The sequence below is a fragment of the Nerophis lumbriciformis genome, linkage group LG22 (assembly GCF_033978685.3).
Source record: "Nerophis lumbriciformis linkage group LG22, RoL_Nlum_v2.1, whole genome shotgun sequence".
Taxonomy (NCBI): Eukaryota; Metazoa; Chordata; class Actinopteri; order Syngnathiformes; family Syngnathidae; genus Nerophis; species Nerophis lumbriciformis.
Genome location: NC_084569.2, coordinates 11,337,026 through 11,357,587, shown reverse-complemented (window position 1 = coordinate 11,357,587; position 20,562 = coordinate 11,337,026). Strand labels below are relative to the sequence as shown.

Sequence of the window (20,562 nt, the reverse complement as noted above, 5' to 3'; positions counted from 1 at the left end):
ATATATATATATATATATATATATATGTATATATATATACAGTATATATATATATAAATATATATATCCATCCATCCATCCGTTTTCTACCGCTTATTCCCTTTGGGGTCGCGGGGGGCGCTGGAGCCTATCTCAGCCACAATCGGGCGGAAGGCGGGGTACACCCTGGACAAGTCGCCACCTCATCGCAGGGCCAACACAGATAGACAGACAACATTCCCACTCACATTCACACACTAGGGCCATATATATAAATATATATAAATATATAAATATATAAATGTATATATATATATATATATATATATATATATATATATATATATATATATATATATATATATATATATATATGTATGTATGTATATATGTACATATGTATATATATATATACATATACTGTATATATATATATATATATATATATATATATATATATATATATATATATATATATATATATATATATATACATCCATCCATTTTCTACCGCTTGTCCCTATATATATATATATATATATATATATATATATATATATATATATATATATATCCATCCATTTTCTACTGCTTGTCCCTATATATATATATATATATATATATATATATATATATATATATATATATACATATATAAATAAATGTATATATAAGGTGGCGACTTGTCCAGGGTGTACCCCGCCTTCCGCCCGATTGTAGCTGAGATAGGCTCCAGCGCCCCCGCGACCCCAAAGGGAATAAGCGGTAGAAAATGGATGGATGGATATATATATATATATATATATATATATATATATATATATATACATATATATATATATATATATATATATATATATATCACAATCAAAAATGTATATAAACTTGTAAAGAACATAATGCCATGGCTGTCTTGAGTTTCCAATAATTTCTACAACTGAGATTGGAGCACATACTTGTTGGTCACAAAAAATATTCATGAAGTTTGGTTCTTTTATGAATTTATTATGGGTCTACTGAAAATGTGAGCAAATCTGCTGGGTCCAAAGTATACATACAGCAATGTTAATATTTGCTTACATGTCCCTTGGCAAGTTTCACTGCAATAAGGCACTTTTGGTAGCCATCCACAAGCTTCTGCTTGAATTTTTGACCACTCCTCTTGACAAAATTGGTGCAGGTCAGCTAAATTTGTTGGTTTTCTGACATGGACTTGTTTCTTCAGCATTGGCCACACGTTTAAGTCAGGACTTTGGGAAGGCCATTCTAAAACCTTAATTCGAGCCTGATTTAGCCATTCCTTTACCGCTTTTGACATGTGTTTGGGGTCATTGTCCTGTTGGAACACCCAACTGCGCCCACGACCCAACCTCTGGGCTGATGACTTTAGGTTGTCCTGAAGAATTTGGAGGTAATCCTCCTTTTTCATTGTCCCATTTACTCTCTGTAAAGCACCAGTTCCATTGGCAGCAAAACAGGCCCAGAGCATAATACTACCACCACCATGCTTGACGGTAGGGGTGGTGTTCCTGGGATTAAAAACCTCACCTTTTCTCGTCCAAACATATCGCTGGGTATTGTGGCCAAACAGCTCCATTTTTGTTTCATCTGACATCACATGGACAAAGATAAGACCTTCTGGAGTAAAGTTATGTGGTCAAAGTATTAATGTGGCTTATTAATGTATCAATGAATCAATGTTTATTTATATAGCCCTAAATCACAAGTGTCTCAAAGGGCTGCACAAGCCACAACAACATTCTCGGTCCAGATCCCACATCAGGGCAAGGAAAAACTCAACCCAGTGGGTTGACAATGAGAAACCTTGGAGAAGACCGCAGATGTGACTTTTAAAGGGACAATTTGTTTTAAAGTTGTTTTTATTACTTTTTTGTGTTTATTCTGTACATACACAAGCTGAAAAATACAAACAGTGCAAATTAAATGCATCTATCTTCATCAGCATGTGAAAATGATAAAAACATTTACAAGGTATAAGAATCAGCATATTATTTCATAAAAAAAACATTGAAGAATAACATCAGTCACAACTTTACAAGACATTTTAGTTTTTGGAAAATATCAATACATTCACATTTCACGTTAATACGATATAACCAATTGGGTGGGGCAGTACAATTGTGTGTCCGCCTTACACAGCACAGAATGGTGTTTGAATGTTTTGTAGCACTTGAGTGGGCTTTTTTCCCCCCACTTACTTCACTTATGATATCACAACTGAACACTAAAAAAATGGTCCAGTGAGTGTGATGGTTTATCAACTTATGTCAGCCTTGTGATATCAGTCCATGTTTTTGTCCAAGTCAGCTGGGATAGGCTCCAGCTTACTTGTGACCCTGAATAGGATAATATATTTAAAAAAAGATTTCATAAATTAAAGGAATTGTTGTCCTCTTAAGACAGGGGTCGGCAACCTGCGGCTCTAGCGCCGCCCTAGTGGCTCTCTGGAGCTTTTTCAAAAATGTATGAACAATGGGGGGGAAAAAAATATATTTTTTGTTTTAATATGGTTCCTGTGGGAGGACAAACATGACACAAACCTCCCTAATTGTTATAAAGCACACTGTTTATATTAAACATGCTTCACTGATTCGAGTATTTGGCGAGCGCCGTTTTGTCCTACTAATTTTGGCGGTCCTTGAACTCACCGTAGTTTGTTCACATGTATAACTTTCTCCGACTTTCTAGGACGTGTTTTATGCCACTTCTTTTTCCGTCTCATTTTGTCCACCAAACTTTTAAGGTTGTGCATGAAAGGTGAGTTTTGTTGATGTTATTGACTTGTGTGGAGTGCTAATCGGACATATTTGGTCACTGCATGACTGCGAGCTAATCGATGCTAACATGCTATTTAGGCTAGCTATATGTACATATTGCATCATTATGCCTCATTTGTAGCTATATTTGAGCTCATTTAGTTTCCTTTAAGTCCTCTTAATTCAATTTATATCTCATGACACACTACCTGTATGTAACATGGCTTTTATTTTTTTTGCGGCTCCAGACAGATTTGTTTTTGTATTTTTGGTTCAATATGGCTCTTTCACCATTTTGGGTTGCCTACCCCTGTCTTAAGAGTTAACAAACACTTCTAAGAGGCTGGCCACGGAGTGCATGCGGTAAAAGATGGCGAATGGGAGGCCGACGTTCACGATGGCGGCCCACATGTTGAAATCGTAAAAATCAGCCTGGGCGGGGTGGTCAAATTGAGGACGAGCACCGAATGCTGGCATGATCCACAGCTGGAGAAGAAAGAGAAGAGAGAGAAAAATGTCAATTTTTTTTTTTTAAAGACTGAATTTTAAGACTCACAATGATGTTGGCCAGCATCAGGAAGACGGAGACCTCCTTCAGCACTCGCCTCTTCCACGACAGCTTGTGTCGGTAGTGTGGCATGTGGCCAAATGGGCTCACTCCCGGCCCCGGGCTGGGCTTGAAGCTTATCTCCGATCCTTCCAGGCCACTCAGATCTTTGCCAGGGAGCCCCATGATGTGGTGGTTCGCCACCACATGGATGGGCTCGTGGTGCTCTTCCTCGTGGAAAGGCTCCCTGTGAAGACCCTCGACGATAAAGAAGTTCTGCAGGCCGATCTGGATCACCATCAGGAGAGCCAAGGTCAGGTTCAGTCTGTTCAGGAGGCCCGGGGCTCCGAGCGCCACCATGGCGACTATGGTGAAGTAGCTAATAATGAACTGGCCCATTGAGGCTCCCACCAGGAGGCCTACATCCAGGCTGCGTGTGGGGTTCTTTTCAGAATCGTGCTCCCTGCGGTCCAGCTTGTAGACGGTCGCGCCGACGAGGGTCGCCACCAGCATGAGGGAAATAATGACTATATTGGTGACGAAGTGGATCATGAGGGCGTGATCCCGCTTCTCGTCATTGTCAGCCTTCTTCATGTCCATCTCATACACGATGAAAGTTGCCAAACCCACGAAGACCAGAAGGACTCCCACCAAAGGGCCGACCAACGCGTCCTTCAGGTGGAATTTGTGGGCGTGACTGTGGTTGTGGGGGTTGTGCGTGAGTCGGCCGACGTTTTTCCACATGACGTAGGCCATGGCCGAGGCGAAGAGACTGTACTCGATGTTGAACGGGTACAAGTAGAAGTAGGCGCCTTGGAAAAGGCTGCACGAACTATGGCTGCATTCGCACTCGTCCTCGCCGAAACTGGCTGTGACGCGAAAGAAGAGGCGTTATCTTTGTCGCCAACGAGCTGGCATTCGAACAACGTCGGCCCCGTCGCATACCTTTGCTGATGTACAGGCTGCGTCCGAAGAGTTTATGCGTGTCGTTGGCGTGATCGTCCTCCGCGTTGTGCGTGTCGTTGTCATGATGTTCTTCCGGGTGAGCCGTTTGGTGAAGGGACTCGTCCGTGACGGCTGCCATCCACAAGACCAGATTAACGGAGAGGGAAAGCATCAGACCACAGCTGCGTATGGAAACAAGAATGGAAAAAACATTAATAATGAGAAGAAGCAATTCCTGAAGGAATTGCGTGTTTTGATTGATTGATTGATTGAGACTTTTATTAGTAGATTGCACAGTGAAGTACATATTCCGTACAATTGGCCACTAAATGGTAACACCCCAATAAGTTTTTCAACTTGTTTAAGTCGGGGTCCACGTAAATCGATTCATGGTAAATGCGAATGCTCCAATGCTGAAGTTGAAGTGAAATGCTGACTGAATGTAGTATGAATGTAAGAATAGTTTGAATGTTGAAGAGCTGACGCTGAACTGAAGTGCTAATAGAACGTAGGATGAATGTAGAAATGGTTTGAATGTTGGAATAGTTTAAAACGCTGAAATAGAATAGAATAGAATAGAATATATCTTTATTGCATACTTGCCAACCTTGAGACCTCCGATTTCGGGAGGTGGGGGGCGGGGCGTGGTTAAGAGGGGAGGAGTATATTTACAGCTAGAATTCACCAAGTCAAGTATTATATATAAATATATATATATATATATATATATATATATATATATATATATGAAATACTAAGTCAAGTATTTCATATATACTTGACTTTCAGTGAATTCTAGCTATAAATATATATTTATTTTATTATTTTATATATATATATATATATATATATATATATATATATATATATATATATATACATATACACATATTATATATATATATATATATATATATATATATATATATATATATATACATATATATATATATGAAATACTTGACTTTCAGTGAATTCTAGCTATAAATATATATTTATTTTATTATTTTATATATATATATATATATATATATATATATATATATATATATATATATATATATATATATATATATAAAATAAATACTTGAATTTCAGTGTTCATTTATTTACACATATACACACACATAACACTCATCTACTCATTGTTGAGTTAAGGGTTGAATTGTCCATCCATATACATATACATATATATATATATATAAGAAATACTAAGTCAAGTATTTCATATATATATGTATATATATGTGTATATATATATATATATATATATATATACACATATACACATATTATATATATATATATATATATATATATATATATATATATATATATATATATATATATATATATAAGAAATTCTTGACTTTCAGTGAATTCTAGCTATAAATATATATTTATTTTATTATTTTATACATATATATATATATATATATATATATATATATATATATATATATACACATATTATATATATATATATATATATATATATATATATATATACACATATTATATATATATATATATATATATATATATATATATATATTTATATATATATATATATGAAATACTTGACTTTCAGTGAATTCTAGCTATAAATATATATTTATTTTATTATTTTATATATATATATATATATATATATATATATATATATATATATATATATATATATATATATATATATATATATATATATATATAAAATAAATACTTGAATTTCAGTGTTCATTTATTTACACATATACACACACATAACACTCATCTACTCATTGTTGAGTTAAGGGTTGAATTGTCCATCCTTGTTCTATTCTCTGTCACTGTTTTTCGAACCATGCTGAACACCCTCTCTGATGATGCATTGCTGTGTGGCACGCGCACAAAAGTGCCTTCATCAAATGCACTAGATGGCAGTATTGTCCTATTTAAGAGTGTCACAAACATTGCTGTTTACGGCAGACGAACTGCTTTACGGTGGACGAAAACGTGACTGCTGTTGTTGTGTGTTGTTTGTTGCCGCGCTGGGAGGACGTTAATGAAACTGCCTAACAATAAACCCACATAAGAAACCAAGAACTCGCCCTCGATCATTCTACAGTTATAACGTGATTGGGCAGGCACGCTGTTTATATTGTGAGAAAGCGGACTCAGGTCCGCATGGACCTGAGTCCGCCTGAATTTCGGGAGATTTTCGTGAAAAAATTTGTCCCGGGAGGTTTTCGGGAGAGGCGCTGAATTTCGGGAGTCTCCCAGAAAATCTGGGAGGGTTGGCAAGTAAAATGGTAAAAAAAAATGTGGAAATTGTGGAAGTTTGAAAAATGGCCAATTCATTTTGAACAGGGAAAAATGTCCCGGAAAACCTGGAATGCTGGAAAATCTAGGAATTTTTACAATTTCTCAAGGGAAAGCCAGCGATCCCCGAACAGGCTGAACTTGAATGGTCTGAATGAGTTGAAATGGTTGGTGTTGGAATTTTTCAAATCGGTCGAGAAATTTTGAAGTAGTAACATGTTGAATTGAGAAATGGTATTACGGAATTCCTGGAATTTAGGGAAAAACCGGGAATTTTTCCAGTTAAAAAAAACAACTTAGTTTTTTGTCCTAATTAAGAGGAATGTTTTGACGGTAGAACTGTTGAAGTGGGTTGAAAAATGTGGGAGGAGTAGTCGCCAGAAATAAGGGTGGAAATAGGGCTTTGGAAAAGAAGGAATTCTGGAAAATCCTGGATTTTTTTTGGAACTTGGAAAAATGATAGTTTGAATTTCTAGAATGGTGGAATGTGTTGAAGGTGGAATGGTTTGAATAGGTTGAAAAATGTGGGGATTGTGCAACTTGGAAAAATGTCCCATTCATTTCAATGAGAACTTCCTGGAAATTTGGGAATTTTGGGAAAAGCGGGATTTTTTTGGAAAATGATTAGGAGCATGAATGTCCTGAACGAACTGAATTGGTTGGTGTTGGAATTGTTTAAATCAGGCAAGGAATGTTGAAGTAGTAAATGGTATTCGGGAATTTCGGGAAAATCTGGAATTGTTTTGAAAATGGAAAAAAAAAATGTGGAAATTGTGGAAGTTTGAAAAATGGCCAATTCATTTTGAACGGGGAAAAATGTCCCGGAAAACCTGGAATGCTGGGAAATCTAGAAATGTTTACAATTTCTCAAGGGAAAGCCAGCGATTCCTGAACAGGCTGAACTTGAATGGTCTGAATGACCACAAACTTAGTTTCTGTCCTAATAAAGAGGAATGTTTTGACAGTGGAACGGTTGAAGTGGGTTGAAAAAATGTGGGAGGAGTAGTCGCCAGAAAAAAGGGTGGAAATAGGGCTTTGGAAAAGCAGGAATTCTGGAAAATCCTGGAATTTTTTTGGAACTTGGAAAAATGATAGTTTGAATTTCTAGGATGGTGAAATGTGTTGAAGGTGGAATGGTTTGAATAGGTTGAAAAATTTGGAAACGGTCGAAGTTTGAAAAATAGCCAAATCATTTTGAATGGGGATAATGTCCCGGAAAACCTGGGATTCTGGGAAATCTGGGAATTTTTGGAATTTAGCAAGGGAAAGCCTGCAATTCCCGAATACGCTGAACAGTTTGAAGTTGGAACGGTTTGAATCGGATGAAAAATTTGGAAGGTAGAGCGCGCCAAAATCTGGAGAAGAATAATAAGTTGAATAATAAATAGATTAATTTTGGTGGAGAAAACTTTGGAGCATTCACACAAAAAGAAGCCATTTGCGTCTAAGTCTTTGTGAAGGTAACAAACACAGAGTAACACACAAAAATCCCCATTACGTTGGTTCTTTCCATAGTTATGTCACACTCAGATTACAGATGTACCCTAAGGCCGACTAACACTCAGAGTGTCAGTTAATAGGCAGGCTTCTTCCTGGTTCCTGAGTGTAATGAACAGACGATGGTATTCAAATTCCAAGGTGTCGGTTTCTTCCAATGATGCCTGAGTGACGTAAAATGGTAAAAATAAACTCCTGTATACCAACTAAAATGGGTTGTTCTTTGCCTCTTGTGCCACCACTTAACAAAGTTTTCTAGATAGTCCCAGGACCATTCGTATTGTAGTCAGTCAAAATTAATGGGTGGCTAGAGACTGAGGAAGGTGCCTCCGAAGGCCCCGCCTCCAAAGACAATAACGTGTATGGGAACACAACCTATTTTTATATATGATTGACATGTACAGTTTTGGAAACAATAATTAACGATTGTTATTCTGGTTCTATTAAGTTGATACCTCAATGCAAAGCTTCAGATTTTTCTGAAGTCTGCAGTCAATGGTAAACTAAATAAATTAGATACAAGTTGCAGTACGCATCAAAACTTACAGCCAGGCTATGTTTTTTGTTTAGATTTTGTTGTTTTGGAAAAACCGGATGGTCTTTGGAGTGACATTTTTGGCAGGAACCCAGGTGTATTTTGAGGGGAAATACAACTTTGAAGTCCATAATCAGTTCAAACAAGAGTCAAGTGTGCCGTCGTTCCAGACTTTGGTCCAGAAATCAACAGCCGGTTGAAGTCTTTTGGTTGAGTGCTCTATTTGTTTTATGTTTTCAAAATAGCAGTGAACTTCAAAGAAGAATGTTTAGATGAAACATTTCCTACCCTTTGCATTTTTGTCCGAAGGGAAACTTAAGTTAAGACTCTTTGGTAAACCCAGTCTGTGAGAAATGTATTTCAAAATACAGACAAATCAGGGAACCGTATTGGATTTCCTTGTTGAGCTTCTACAGAATATAAAATATTCATTGTTAAGGATTGCAAAAGGAAGAAAAATTGTTTACCGCGTAAGGTTTCTTTGGAGCTGGACACAGTCCTTGGCGTGGACCCACATGAAATAAGTCTGCAAACAGATTAAACACTTTAACATGAACATGTCCGACCCATTCCTCGTCACTAATTCGTCAAAGTACTTGAATGACGTGTACCTGCACGACAATGAAAACAAGTTGCACTCCGGGGAAAATGACGTGGATGGCCGACTCGCAGTGAAGGTAGCCCACATAGCTCGCGATCTTGAAAATGTCCATGATGATGCTGAGCAGTCCGAACAACACCATTCCTCCTAAAGGCGATGACAATATTAGAGGGATTGACCATGAAAACATTGTCGAAGTCGACGCGTGAAGATGTACGTACCCCTAAGCCAGATGGGGCCGGCATGTCCGTCCCTGTAAGCCACGGCGTTTTCGATCCTAGCCGTGAAGATGATGTAGTAAACCATCCAGATGCAGGTTAGGATGATGATGACTACCAGGAAGACCTGTAGCTCAGACATACTGATGTCCACATGGCTGTAGGCGCTGCCGCTGACGAGCGCGATCCCGAGCATCAGGATGTTGATGAAAATGACCCCGGAGAGGATCCATCCCCAGTTTCTGTCCCGTTCTTTGGAGGGAGGGCTGGACGTCTTCTCTGGGTGTTCAAGCTCGTTCAGAGACTCTGAACTGATGGCGCCGGGCAAGGGCTGGTGTCCCTCCGCGTCCCCGGCATCTTTGGTTATTCTGCAGGGCTCGCAAGGGCCGCCGTCGGCCAGGCAGTTGCACGAGTACCCGCTGTTCAAACACATGGTTGCTCCCTGCCAGATTGGATAGAAACTGAGTCAGTGGCTGCATTTGTCTCTGCTTGAGACGTGACTGGTTTAACAGCCTCACCCTCGGCCTTCCCCTAAAGAACCCGCCCAGGCTGCAAAAGTTTTCCGTGAACAAAACCAACATAATTGTCGCGTTGACATTGCAACACAGCACACCGGTTTAGTCGCGTACATGTCACTAATTATTTTTTACATCAGAGAAATAGCGATCATTCATTCAAACTGCTTAGAAATGAGGTGAATGTGGAGGTTGGAGCCTACCTGCAAGATGACCTGGTGATGTGTGAATGTCAGGATGCGGAGGTGTCCGCCCTTTTTATATGCATCCAAAAACACAGCTGGAGGAGCCATAAAGGTCAATAAATCTGCTCTGAGCGGAGCTCCATATTATGGCCAAACATGGGCTGTTTTGCGCAAAATATCCATGTAAAGTTCAGAAGATGTTTCCAGGAAAAACGTTTTCTGACTAATCCCACAGTACAGAAACCTGCTCTTTTTAAACATTGTCATTACATCTGAATAACAACGAACACAGCAGGGGTTTATGTGATGACGCCCCAATAAGACTATTTTAGGTTAGGGTTGTGTTCTGTCAAGATGGATAAAATGAATGAAGGACAAAGTAGATATGATCTTTGACTTGAGCCTCACAATCTATAACACAATCTGAATTCTCAAAGGTGTGTAAAGGGAGCGGCATTTACCTATCTTTGTTTTAATGCTTGAAGGGAACACTTTAATGCTTCTCCAATCTCTGAAAAGATGCATTTGCTCGAGGGTCAGACAAATACTCGAATATCTGATCTATCGTCTAATCTATTTCTGTCCCTTGTCATGCAGGTTTCATTTGTGCCGTAAGCTATTTAATAAGATGCCTATCAATATTTTTCTCCAGGTGCTATTTATGTATTTTATTTCGACATGACATTTTCAAAATAAATGTCAGTTTACACCCTTGGTTTGCTTCAAAAGGTGCCATGGTTCTTGAAATAAGAATATTGACAAAGGATGCCAATGACACACCACATTACTGTTCTTCCTGGTGATTGAGTAGCAATGAGGAAATATATTTCTTAAAGTGTGGCAAGAGTGAGCATATTGCGAGTATTTCATTTCAGTCAAGTAATACCAAAAACCTATGGAAACTTTTTCAGGATAGGTTCTGTCCAAATACATCAGTCAACTGTAGATTTGCTAATAAAACACAAATTGACTGAAGCACACCTGCCCAGTCTAATCCAAACATACTATTATTGATATGAAAATGCTCATAATTCAACTCTAAGTATATTATTGTGTTATTCACAGTCGGTTTTCAATATTTCAGTTATCTTACAGTAAGGGTCTCCAACCAGTAGATCGTGAGCCCACCAGCTGATTTTGAGTAGCTCATACAGAGGTCAACAAATACTTGTTGAAACATTCAGTATTTCAATAACTGTTCAAATTCAGACAATTAATGAAAAATTCCCACAGACTATCATAAAGACAGTGCAAATAAAGCACTTTGGGTCCTAGAATTGGTATAAGCATAAATATAAAATATATATAATTTTCTGTTTGAGTGAAGATCTACTTTTTAAAATTTAATGTCGCCATAGCCATGCAAATAAAGAATAAAATAAATGCATTTTGGAATATAAGATGCTAATGAACAACAAGTTGAGTTGACTTTTTAAATACAAAAGATGAGTTGTGGATACCAGCATTGTGTTAATGCTCTGGAAAAACAAGCTTATTCATTTTGTTTGGGTGGAAATACGCTTTGAAATAAGTAGCTCTCTGCCATTTAAAAAAAATAATAAAAGTAGCTCTTGGAGACCCCTGCCTTATAGAGTGTCCACCCTGAGATCGGTAGGTCGTGTCATACCAAAGACTATAAAAATGGGACTCATTACCTCCCTGCTTGGCACTCAGAATCAAGGGTTGGAATTGGGGGTTAAATCACCAAAATGATTCCTGAGCGTGACCAGCTCACTGCTCCCCTCACCTCCCAGGGGGTGGAACAAGGGGATGGGTCAAATGCAGGGACTAATTTCACCAAACCTAGTGTGTGTGTGACAATCAGTGGACTTTTAGGATAGTGTCTTTATTCATAAAAAATAAAGACAAGGGTTCTGTAACAGTTTATCACTTTATGGCATTTATGACAACGTGACTCAAAAAGCCTATTGGATAAAAACTGGCTTGATATTTTACCCATGCAATATTTGATGCAACGAAATGTGATCTGGGAACCCTGGTGGGTCCCCAATCTTAGTTTATGTCTTAGCCCGTACTGTGGAAAATAAGTTGAGCCAACACACGGCGTGCTGCTAACTGTACTTTTATTCGCGACTCTTGGGAATAACCGTTAACATCAAGAATTAGAACTTTACTTTAAAACGCTTTCGACCTCTGACAATCAAAAAGCTGTGAAAACTATGATGCTGTGCTCCAAATTTGGATTATTTATGGAACTCGTGTGAGCCTATGGCTTTACACATATATATTTTTGCATTCTACTTTAGTTGCTTTATTGAGTTTACAACCCTCTGGCGCTGTTTTGTACTGTTTTTGTATTGTTTCTGTACTTGTTTTGATTATTATTATTTATTTGCTTGTATGTTTTAACCCAGCATGAGACTTTGAACTGTTTTTAGCTTTTAACTTTTTGAACTGTTTTTAACTTTTAAACTGTTTTTATCTAACAAACTGTTCTTAGGGTAATTTATATTTGCTTTTTAAATTGTGTATTTTTATTTCTGTTTTAAATGTTATTTTTTAGTCTGTCCTTTGCCTCTATTTCTTTGTGGTGTACAGCCCTTTGTTTTTCAACTGTGCTTGTTTTTAAAGGGCTTTATAAATAAAGTTGGTATGGTATGGTATGGTATGTAAATGTTGCATATTATAAATAAAGGTTTATAAAATAATAATAATAAAATAAAATAAAATAACCGTTAACTTCTCTGGCAAAACAGGATTATTATTATTTCTTGATTTTATGTAAATATTGCATCTTATAAATAAAGGTTTATAAAATAAAATGAATAAAACAATTAAATTAATAATAAAAAACAACAACAATAAAAATAAAAAACAACAACAACAAAAAAACAGGAAGTCCCAACATGTCACATGTGCCAATCACATTTATGTACACTTCAGGGACCGATCAAAGATCGTATTACCTAAGAATATTACATACCCCTTCTTTAAAAAAAAAAAAATTGAAACAAAACATTCAAGGGTAGCTCTTTCTGTGCAATAAACCATTGCTGAAACGCAATTAAATTTAAAGTAGCACATGTACGACTGCCATAAAGTAATGATTCAACAAACAGATTTCAATTATCACTTAACTTGCTTGAAATTTTTTTTCCTACATAAATGTCGAATAATGACAGTAAGGCCTACATTTTCTAATTGGCTTTATGGTGTACCATCATCAATCAAAACTTGGAGGATGATAAAGAGTACAAAAGCCCTTAAATTTATATCTTTGTTAAAAACATTTAAAGTGATTTAGGTAGCCCTTTTTGTCTTTTTTTCATATTTGTTATTATAATTATTCATCAATATTTAATAATCCATCTGTATTTGCTTTTTTTTGCTTTTCCTCGACATGTTTTGCTGATGTCGTGATTTGCTCAACCTGACGGGTAGATTGCTGGTTATGTTGAAAGTGTGACTTTTGTGTGCATTATAAATGAATGTTTGTTGTTCAATTTAAAAAAAACAACAATAAATTAACTAACTTGCTCGAAAAAACCGGAAGTCACATGTGCCAATCACATGTATGTACACTTCAGGGACCGATCGGAGAGAAAAAAACGAAACACAACATTCAAGGATAGCTCTTTCTGTGCAATAAACCGTTGCTGAAACGCATTGAAATTAAAGTAGCACTTGTACGACTGCCATAAAGTAATTATTTAATGAACAGATTTCAATTATCACTTAACTTGCTCGAAAAAACCGGAAGTCCCTTGTCACATGTGCCAATCACATGTATGTACACTTCAGGGACCGATGGGAGATCGTATTACCTAAGAATATTACATCCCCCTTCTTTAAAAAAAAAAACACAACCTTCAAGGATAGCTCTTTCTGTGCAACAAACCCTTGCTGAAACGCAATTAAAATTAAAGTAGCACATGTACGACTGCCCTAAAGTATGGATTCAACAAACATATTTCAATTATCACTGAACTTACTCGAAAAAACCGGAAGTCACACGTCACATGTGCCAATCACATGTATGTACACTTCAGGGACCGATGGGAGATCGTATCACCTAAGAATATTACAGCTTATATTTAATTATAATGTCAGAAATAGCAATGACAAACTAACAGAGATAATTAAACCTGAGCATTATATTTTATGACGAATAAAATAAAAATAATAATTTTTCAAACAATGCATTTCATGTAATGTATGTTTGTGTGTGTGTGCGTGTGTGTGTCAAGGACCATAACGGCCACCGGGAGCACTGTTAAGCCAGGCTGTGCGCGACGTCGCCTCCCCTGGATACCGGCGACGCGCACAGCCCATCCGGACACCGACGCTCCGGCGCGTGGGCATGGGCACTACTCCGCGTCCACGATGCGGATGTTAACAATGAGTCCGATATTAGTGGCTGTGGTGGCGTTCGAGCCGAGTGGACTAACGGGCCGCCATGAATGACAGGTACCACAAGGCGGCCCGGGATGGCTACCTCAACCTGCTGAAGGAGGCCACCCGCAAGGACCTCAACGCCCCGGATGAGGATGGCATGACCCCGACGCTATGGGCGGCTTATCACGGCAACCTGGAGGCTCTGAGGCTCATCGTGGCGAGAGGGTATGTACACGAAAAAAGTGAAAGAAGAGCGTTTTTGTTTTTTTATAAGATCTAAAACAAACAAACAAACAAAAATACCATATGTTAAGGAATTGTGTGTGGATGCTCCAATGCTGAAGTTGAAGTGAAATGCTGACAGAATGTAGTATGAATGTAAGAATAGTTTGAATGTTTGAATGTTGAAGAGTTTGAATTTCCAGGAAAACCGGAATTTGGTTTGGAACTTGGGAAAGTGTTATCAAGGGTTGGAATTGGGGGGGTTAAATCACCAAAAATTATTGCCGGGCGCGGCCACTGCTGCTGCTCACTGCTCCCCTCACCCCTCATGGGGTGAGAGGGTGATGGGTCAAATGCAGAGAATAATCTCACCACACCTAGTGTGTGAGTGACAATCATAAAAAAAGAAAAAGAAAAGTTGAGTGGAATGTTTTAATGTTGGAATGGTTTGAATCGGTTGAAAAATGTGGGAATTGTGCAACTACCGACTCAGTGGCCTAGTGGTTAGAGTGTCCGCCCTGAGATCGGTAGGTTGTGGGTTCAAACCCCGGCCGAGTCATACCAAAGACTATAAAAATGGGACCCATTACCTCCCTGCTTGGCACTCAGCATCAAGGGTTGGAATTGGGGGTTAAATCACCAAAAATGATTCCCGGGCGCGGCCACCGCTGCTGCCCACTGCTCCCCTCACCTCCCAGGGGGTGATCAAGGGTGATGGGTCAAATGCAGAGAATAATTTCGCCACACCTAGTGTGTGTGTGTGTGTGACAATCATTGGTACTTTAACTTTTAACTTTAACTTTAACTTGGAAAAATGTCCCATTCATTTCAATGGGAACTCCCTCGAAATTTGGGGATTTTGGGAAAAGCGGGATTTTTAAAAAAATGATTAGGAACATGAATGTCCCAATTGCGCTGAATTGGTTGGTGTTGGAATTGTTTAAATCGGGTAAGAAATGTTGAAGTAGTAAATGGTTTTAGGGAAAATCTGGAATTTTTTAGAATTTGGAAAAAGGGTAGTTTGAATTTCCAGAATGGTGGAATGGTTTAAATGGGTTGAAGAATGTGGGAATTGCGGAAGAAAAATGGCAAATACATTTTGAATGGGGAAAATGCAAAAAAAAAAAAGGAATAATGGGAAATCCGGGAATTTTTTTGTGAGTTGAAGTAGAGCACACAATTCCCGAACATGCTGAATATTTTGAAGTTGGAACAGTTGGAATCAGATTAAAAATGTGGGAGTTGTGGAACTTTGAAGAATTTCCCAAAATGTTGGGAATTTCGGGAAAAGCGGGAATTTTTTTGAAAATGGTAAAAAAAAAAATTGAATGGTCTGAACGAGTTGAAATGGTTGGTTTCCAAATCGGTCGAGAAATGTTGAAGGAGTAATATGTTGAATTGAGAAATGGTATTATGGAATTCCTGGAATTTTGGGAAAACCAAGAATTTTTTCAGTTCAGTTGTCCTGATTAAGAGGAATGTTTTGACGGTGGAACGGTTGAAATGTGTTGAAAAATGTGAAAGGAGTAGTCGCCAGAAAAAAGGGTAGAAATAAGGTTTTGGAAAACCAGGAATTCTGGAGAATCCTGGAATTTTTATGAACTTGTAAAAAAAAAAAGGTAGTTTGAATTTCCAGGATGGTGGAATGTGTTGAAGGTGGAATGGTTTGAAAACGTTGAAAAATGTGGAAATGGTGGAAGTTTGAAAAATGACCACTTCATTTTGAATAGGGAAAAATGTCCCGGGAAACCTGGAATTCTGGGAAATCTGGAAATTTTTGGAATTTGTCAAGGCAAAGCCCGGGATTCCTGAATAGGCTGAACAGTTTGAAGTTGGAACAGTTTAAATCGGGTCAAAAATGTGGAAGGTAGAGCGCGCCGAAATCTGGAGAAGAAGAATAAGTTTGAACTAGATGAGGCAATTCCTGATGGAATTGCGTGTGAATGCTGAATGCTGAAGTTGAACTGAAATCATGGATTTTTTTTTAGAATTGTTGAAGTAGAGCACACAATTCCTAAACATGCTGAATATTTTGAAGTTGGAACAGTTTGAATCAGATGAAAAATGTGGAAGTTGTGGAACTTTGAAGAATGTCCCATTGATTTCAATGGGAATTTCGGGAAAAGTAGGAATTTTTTTGAAAATGATTAAAAAAAACTTGAATGGTCTGAACGAGTTGAAATGGTTGGTGTTGGAGTTTTTCCAAATAGGTCGAGAAATGTTGAAGGAGTAACATGTTGAATTGAGAAATGGTATTACAGAATTCCTGGAATTTCGGGAAAACAGGGAATTTTTCCAGTTCAAAAAACAACTTTTTTTTGTCCTAATTTAGAGGAATGTTTTGACGGTGGAACGGTTGAAATGTGTTGAAAAATGTGGAAGGGGTAGTCGCCAGAAAAAAGGGTGGAAATAGGGCATTGGAAAACCAGGAATTCTGGAAAATCCTGGCATTTTTTTAAACTTGGGAAAAAAAAGTAATTTGAATTTCCAGGATGGTGAAATGTGTTGAAGGTGGAATGGTATGGATCAGATAAAAAATGTGGAAATGGTGGAAGTTTGAAAAATGGCCAATTCATTTTGAATGGGGAAAAATGTCCCGGAAAACCTGGAATTCTGGGGAATGTAGACATTTTTGGAATTTGTCAAGGGAAAGCCAGCGATTCCCGAACAGGCTGAACTTGAATGGTCTGAATGAGTTGAAATGGTTGGTGTTGGAATTTCTCAAATCGGTCGAGAAATGTTGATGTAGTAACATGTTGAATTGAGAAATGGTATTACGGAATTCCTGGATTTTCTGGAAAACAGGACATTTTTCCAGTTCAAAAAACAACTTTTGTTTTTTTATCCTGATTAAGAGGAATGTTTTGACCGTGGAACGGTTGAAATGCATTACAAATGTGGAAGGAGTGGTCGACAGAAAAAATGGTATTGCTGGGTATTGTGGCCAAACAGCTCAATTTTTATTTCATCTGACATCACATGGACAAAGATAAGACCTTTTGGAGGAAAGTTCTGTGGTCAGATGAAACAAACATTGAGCTGTTTGGCCCCAATACCCAGCAATATGTTTGGAGGAGAAAAGGTGAGGCCTTTAATCCCAGGAACACCAAGCCTAACATCAAGCATGGTGGTGGTAGTATCATGCTCTGGGCCTGTTTTTCTGCCAATGGAACTGGTGCTTTACAGAGAGTAAATGGACTCTTCAGGACAAGCTAAAATCTTCAGCCCGGAGTTTGGGTCTTGGGCGCAGTTGGGTGTTCCAACAGGACAATGACCCCAAAGAAAAGGAATGGTTAAATCAGGCTAGAATTAAGGTTTTAGAATGGCCTTCCCAAAGTCCTGACTTAAATGTGTGGACAATGCTGAAGAAACAAGTCCATGTCAGAAAACCAACAATTTTGTGGTCAAAAATTCAAGCAGAAGCTTGTGGATGGCTACCAAAAGCGCCTTATTGCAGTGAAACTTGCCAAGGGACATGTAAGCAAATATTAACATTGCTGTATGTATACTTTTGACCCAGCACATTTGCTCACATTTTTCAGTAGACCCATAATAAATTCATAAAAGAAGCAAACTTCATGAATGTTTTTTTGTGACCAACAAGTATGTGCTCCAATCACTCTATCACAAAAAACAAGAGTTGCAGAAATCATTGGAAACTCAAGACAGCCATGACATTATGCTCTTTACAAGTGTATGTCAACTTTTGACCACGACTGTAGATGCATTTGGGTGTAGAAAACCATATGTGTGAATGCTTTGCAACATTCACACAATAATTGTAGCATGAACAACGACTTCAGTTCCTAATATGTTATCCATTTGATGAGGCTAAATAGGGCAACTGTAATAATAGACACACCTGCTGGTGCATGAGTTACAGTGCAAATTAAGCATAAATGCATACCTTTGGTTTGCTCTGGTTAGAATAATTATGTAAACACTTAACCAGTAATTAAAAGACAATCTGTAAAAGGGTTAGGCATTAATGTTTGGTGGAGTGCTTTCATTTAATTTTAAAAGCATTTTGGGGGAGGGAATTAAAGAAAAAAATGTAATAATGCACGCATGTGACGCTTAAAGGAATGTGTTGCTTATCCAAATTAAAAATATTTTTTGCAAACCAGTAATAATAATCTGAAAATGTGCCGTTGTTGAGTGTCGGTGCTGTCTAGAACTTGGCACAGTAACCATGTTGTACTCTTCCATATCAGTAGGTGGCAGCAGGTAGCTAATTGCTTTGTAGATGGTTTGTCGTGATTACATTATGCAGACCACAGCGTGCAGGTGAAAAGGTGTCTAATGCTTAAACCAAAAATAAACAAAAGGCGAGTGCCGCTAAGAAAAGGCATTGAAGTTTAGGGAAGGCTGCGCAGAACGAAACTAAAACTGATCTGGTTGCAAAGTAAACAAAAACAGAATGCTGGACGACAGCAAAGACTTGCGGCGTGTGGAGCAGACAGCGTCCACAAAGTACATCCGAACATGACATGACAATCAACAATGTACCCCCCCGCAAAGAAGGATAGCGACAACTTAAATAGCCTTGATTGCTAAAACAAAACAAGTGCGGGGAAACTTCTACAGGAAAATACCAACAAAACAGGAAAAGCCACCAAAATAGGAGCGCAAGACAAGAACTGAAACCAAAAAATTCCAAATAAGTCACGGCGTGATGTGACAGTACTTTGAGACAAGAGCTATAGTCATGCATGGTTGGTTATGGTTTGAATTCCGATCCAACACTAGCGAAAACAACTTTTTATTGTCAATATCAGCTGCTGAGTTTCATTTTTTTAATGTTTTCTGCTGGTGGTGTGCCTCCACGTTTTTTCAATGAAAAAAATGTGCCTTGGCTCAAAAAAGGTTGAAAAACACTGTGCTATACAGTAGTGGTCCCGGCCGCACAAGAAAAAAAAAAAAAGAAAAAAAATTATATATATATATATATATATTTTATTTTTTATTTTTTATTTTTATTTTAATTTTAAATTAAATCAACATAAAAAACACAAGATACACTTACAATTAGTGCACCAACCCAAAAAACCTCCCTCCCCCATTCACACTCATTCACACAAAAGGGTTGTTTCTTTCTGTTATTAATATTCTGGTTCCTACATTATATATCAATATAGATCAATACAGTCTGCAGGGATACAGTCCGTAAGCACACATGATTTTTTTATGACAAAAAAATAAAAATAAATAAATAATTTTCAAACGTTGACCGGTCCACGGTTCCAAAAAGGTTGGGGACCACTGCTATACAGGACATAAACAAGTAAAAACTAGAGATGTCCGATAATGGCTTTTTTTACCGATATCCGTTATTCCGATATTGTCCAACCTTTAATTACCGATACCGATATCAACCGATACCGATGTATACAGTCGTGGAATTAACACATTATTATGCCTAATTTTGTTGTGATGCCCCGCTGGATGCATTAAACAATGTAACAAGGTTTTCCAAAATAAATCAACTCAATTTATGGAAAAAAATGCCAACATGGCACTGCCATATTTATTATTGAAGTCACAAAGTGCATTCTTTTTTTTAACATGCCTCAAAACAATAACAGTGCAATACTTTTTCATAACATGGTCACTACTGCCTAGTTTCTCTTGTTATATTCTTATTTTACTGTTATATTTTTATTCTCATTGTTGCTTTTTATTTTTATTCTTATTGTAATATTTTCCTATTCTGTTTCCATTTATACCCCCATTATTTACTTTTTAAATTCGATCTCAGTTCTGTACACTGCTGCTGGAATTCTAATTTTCCTGAGGGAACTCTCCTGAAGGAATCAATAAAGTACTATCTATCTATCTATCTATCTATCTATCTATCTATCTATCTATCTATCCAAACAGCAGC

At 37.6% G+C, this 20,562-nt stretch overlaps 2 protein-coding genes across 2 annotated transcripts in view; one reads left to right on the top strand and one right to left on the bottom strand.

Moving 5' to 3' along the window:
* Positions 1–1,891: 1,891 nt before the first annotated feature.
* On the bottom strand, positions 1,892–9,843 carry LOC133615086 (proton channel OTOP2-like). The gene is made up of 6 exons (XM_061973431.2): positions 9,404–9,843; positions 9,193–9,329; positions 9,049–9,107; positions 4,249–4,430; positions 3,313–4,172; positions 1,892–3,242 (listed from the first exon to the last, which is right to left on the bottom strand). The coding sequence occupies exons 1-6, from the start codon at positions 9,831–9,833 to the stop codon at positions 3,072–3,074; spliced, it is 1,839 nt and encodes a 612-aa protein (XP_061829415.1). The 5' UTR covers positions 9,834–9,843; the 3' UTR covers positions 1,892–3,071.
* Positions 9,844–14,328: 4,485 nt separating this feature from the next.
* Positions 14,329–20,562, top strand: part of ush1ga (Usher syndrome 1Ga (autosomal recessive)) — a 28,238-nt gene continuing 22,004 nt past the window's right edge. The window contains exon 1 of the mRNA XM_061974253.1: positions 14,329–14,681. Within this exon, the coding sequence (XP_061830237.1) occupies positions 14,518–14,681 (164 nt within the window). The 5' untranslated portion in view covers positions 14,329–14,517. The remainder of the gene's footprint in view (positions 14,682–20,562) is intronic.